Here is a 3,392-nt window from a genome sequence, read left to right as displayed (position 1 = left end):
GGCTTCCACGATGATATTCTCCATCACCTTCCCAGGGATCAAGGTGAGGCTGACCAGACTGTAGGTCCCTGGATCCTCCTCCTTGCCCTTCATGAAGACAGGAGTGACAGTTGCTTTCTTCCACTCTTCGGGAACCTCTCCCAGGCACCATGACCTTTCAAAGATAATCAAGAGTGGCCCCACAATGACATCAGCCAGCCCCCTCAGCACCCATAGGTGGCTCCCATCAGGTCCCATAGACTTTGTTCAAATGTTCCCTGACCGGATCCTCCTCCACCAAGGGTAAGTCTTCCTTGCTCCAGACTTGCCCTCTAGTCTCAAAGGCCTGGGATTCCTGAAGGGTGGTCTTCCTAGTAAAGGCAGAGCTGAAGGTGACACTGAGTACTTTGGGCTTTTCCGTGTCCTTTCTCACCAGGACCCCTACTGCACTTAGCAGTGGACCCACATTTCCCCTAGTCTTTCTTTTGCTGCTGATAGACCTGTAGAAGCTCTTTGTGCTGCCCTTTGCCTGCCTCACCTGATTCAGCTCCAGGTGGGCTTTGGCTTTCCTGACCCCATCCCTACACAATCAGACAGTGTCTCTATATTCCTCCTGGGTCCCCTGTCCCTGCTTCCACCTCCTCTATGCTTCTTTTTTTTATATTTGAGTTTTGTCAGGAGCTCCTTGCTCATCCAGGCCGGCCTCCTGCTGCCTTTGCTTGATTTAGTTGGGATGAAACATTCCTGAGCTTTGAGGAGGTGATTTCTGAATATCAACCAGCTCTCCTGAACCCTTCTTCTCTGAAGGACCATATCCCAGGGGACCAGGACCATTTTGCATGCTGGTTTGGTGATGCTAGATGTGCAGCAGCAGGGTTTATATGAGGTGTAAAGCCCCCTTAGCATGTGTAGCAATCTGCCTCCTCAACATACCTCACACTAGACTGGCTGACCAGATGATGAAAGCCTCTCTGCTTTTGCACAGGAATCTGACCTCTCCAGGATGGGTCTGACTTGTTATACATGTGCTGATGGCACAGTTACAGTGAATCCAATGGCTTTTGCACCTACCTTCCTAAAAGAAAGTTCAGGTAACAATTAGATAGGTAACAATTAGAAAGGTAACAATTAGAAGTTGGCAGCCTCCATCCTTTAAGGAAAAGTGGTTTTCCACTGACACAATCTGGAAACCTTTGCCTTGTGTCTGCCATACAGAGTCTGAATTTCTCTACTCTTTGTTAAGATTAAACTGGACAATAACTGAATTTTTATCCCATGGAAGAGTTTGATAGTTTGATATACAATACAAAATCTCATCATGTGAAGTATGACAGAATTTGACCAGCAGCTTGACTTCATTTCAGCTAATTTCATCAGTGGTTTACATTTGCCTGAAGTGCTCCCATGCCTCAAGCATGCTGTGCACTATGTCTTCCTTCTCCTTGGTTCAGTCCCAACCAGATGAATGTCCCATGACACACCGGGACCACCAGTCTGCCACAACGCTGTCTAAGCTGAACCTGCAGTGGTATAGCAGTGTCACAGAAAATGTGGTCTGGCTGAAGAAGCCAGCTCAGTGGTTTATTACGTCACACATGCAAAAGTGAGAATGAGAATCTGCCAAAGATTGTATGTCCTGTTCTGTTTGCTTGTAATTTCAAGCAACACACTTATTGCATTGCTCACCTTAATAACCTTACTTTCTGGAATTGCTTTTGGCTAGATGAATTTTAGGGGGATGGGGAGAAATGGGAATGAATTCTCATTATGAGCTCTAAGAGGAAGTAATGAAAAATGCTGAGTAAGAAAAAATTGACAGAAGAAAGAGCATATATCATATTGTACCAACAGTCAAGCATCCCTTTGAAAACTTTTTATCTTGAAAGTATCAAAGGGTTATATGCTTTGGGGAAATGTTTTAAGCCTGATCTTGCAAGCTATCAAACTGGACAGCTTTCCTGTGCCCACACAGCATCACATGGCTCACACACTCCAGCAGTCCAATCTCCAGCCTTAGAAGTATTCACAGACAAGACTGAGCAATCTGATCTGACTCTGAAGTCGGCCTTGTTTTGAGCATGAGGTTGGTCTAGATGGCCTCCAGACATCCCTTCCAACCTGATTACTCTATGGTTCTGTACGCTACTGCTGCTCCTGCCAGAAGAACCTTGAGATTTCGGCAACATGTTATTATTTCGTGTGTACGCAGCCATGCCTTTTTAAATGATGAGCTCCTCACATACTCAGCTAAAGAAAGAATGGTTGGCATCTCTTACATCAGTGTCACAGTGGCATTTTGACTACAAAAGTGGTGCTTCACAATTGTCAGCACTGTGAGTTTCCAATTTTAAGCTTCCGGTCTTCTCCACATATATAAATGGAGGAATGAAAGTCCTTCTTCCTATATTTATTATTCTCTAGAAATAAGATGACACTTTGGAAAGTGCAGAGAACTGTCTGGTTCCATCCAACATACGTATCTGTAAAGACAATGGCCCTTTCTGAAAGAAAATGAATGATAATGCCATGAAAGAACTGACAGCTCATTGGCTGTACGTCTGCTCCTGCAGCTGCTGAAGATGAAGGGAAATTTTTCAACACTAAACTAAGAAATATAAAGTACTGATAAGTACTTACTTGCTGAAAGAGGCTGAGTTGAATCTCTAGATCCGGTACTTCTTGGAGATGTTTATTCACAGAAATAATTAACCAATAAAACAAATAATCTACTGCAGCAAACAGAAGCCAGATGCAAAGATGAATAATTATAGGGAGAAAAAAATACTGCATGTTTTTTCTGTCCTTCCTTGTGAGGCAGAAAGATGGGATTGTCACATAATCTTTTCTTTCTTTTCTGTTAAGTGGCAGAAGGCAGGGTCTTTGCTGTTGCTTTTGGTGCTCATCAAATGCGATGAACTGTTTAGTGATATAAGTGTTCTTAAATTTGGCAGTGTGAGAGCCCACAAATTTTTTGATAAAGAGGCCAGTTCCAAAAGAAGCTAGAAGAATTCCCACTACAGGCAATACTTTCTGGCCTATATAGGGCAGTACAGTCAGCATAAAAGATATCTGGTTAGCAACTCTCTGGATTTCTTGTTTTGTGTCATTTAGCTCTTGTTTTAACGCATCATCTGAAATTGAATAAGATGGTGTGAATTCATGCCTTAGGAACACTATATATTTAGATAGTTCAGTGGAAGGCTTGGCCGCCTCGTAAATCCATTTTACTGCCTCAACGTAATATTTTATCAAGGCAAATTGCTCATACTCCAAATGACAGGTTATACTGTCTGCCAGAACCTTTAGGTTGCGAAAAATATTTTGGATGTTGCCGGCCACCACGACGCCTGTGCCAGCAGTAATAAGAGCATTTCTGCCATTTTCCAGTCCGCAAGAAAGAAGAAAAAGGACAC

The 3,392-nt window shown here is 43.3% G+C and overlaps 1 protein-coding gene across 1 annotated transcript; it reads right to left on the bottom strand.

Annotated features, from left to right (window-relative positions):
- Positions 1–703: 703 nt before the first annotated feature.
- LOC103916179 (dendritic cell-specific transmembrane protein-like) lies at positions 704–3,381 on the bottom strand (the record flags this gene model as incomplete). Its single annotated transcript, XM_009323132.1, has 2 exons — positions 704–835; positions 2,617–3,381. Coding segments are annotated over 2 exons (897 nt in total), but the record flags the coding sequence as incomplete, so codon positions are not given.
- Between the last annotated feature and the right edge of the window lie 11 nt (positions 3,382–3,392).

Source organism: Pygoscelis adeliae, unplaced genomic scaffold, assembly GCF_000699105.1.
Source record: "Pygoscelis adeliae isolate BGI_AS28 unplaced genomic scaffold, ASM69910v1 Scaffold174, whole genome shotgun sequence".
Lineage (NCBI taxonomy): Eukaryota > Metazoa > Chordata > Aves > Sphenisciformes > Spheniscidae > Pygoscelis > Pygoscelis adeliae.
The sequence above is the reverse complement of the archived record's forward strand: the minus strand, read 5'-3'. Positions and strand labels throughout refer to the sequence as shown.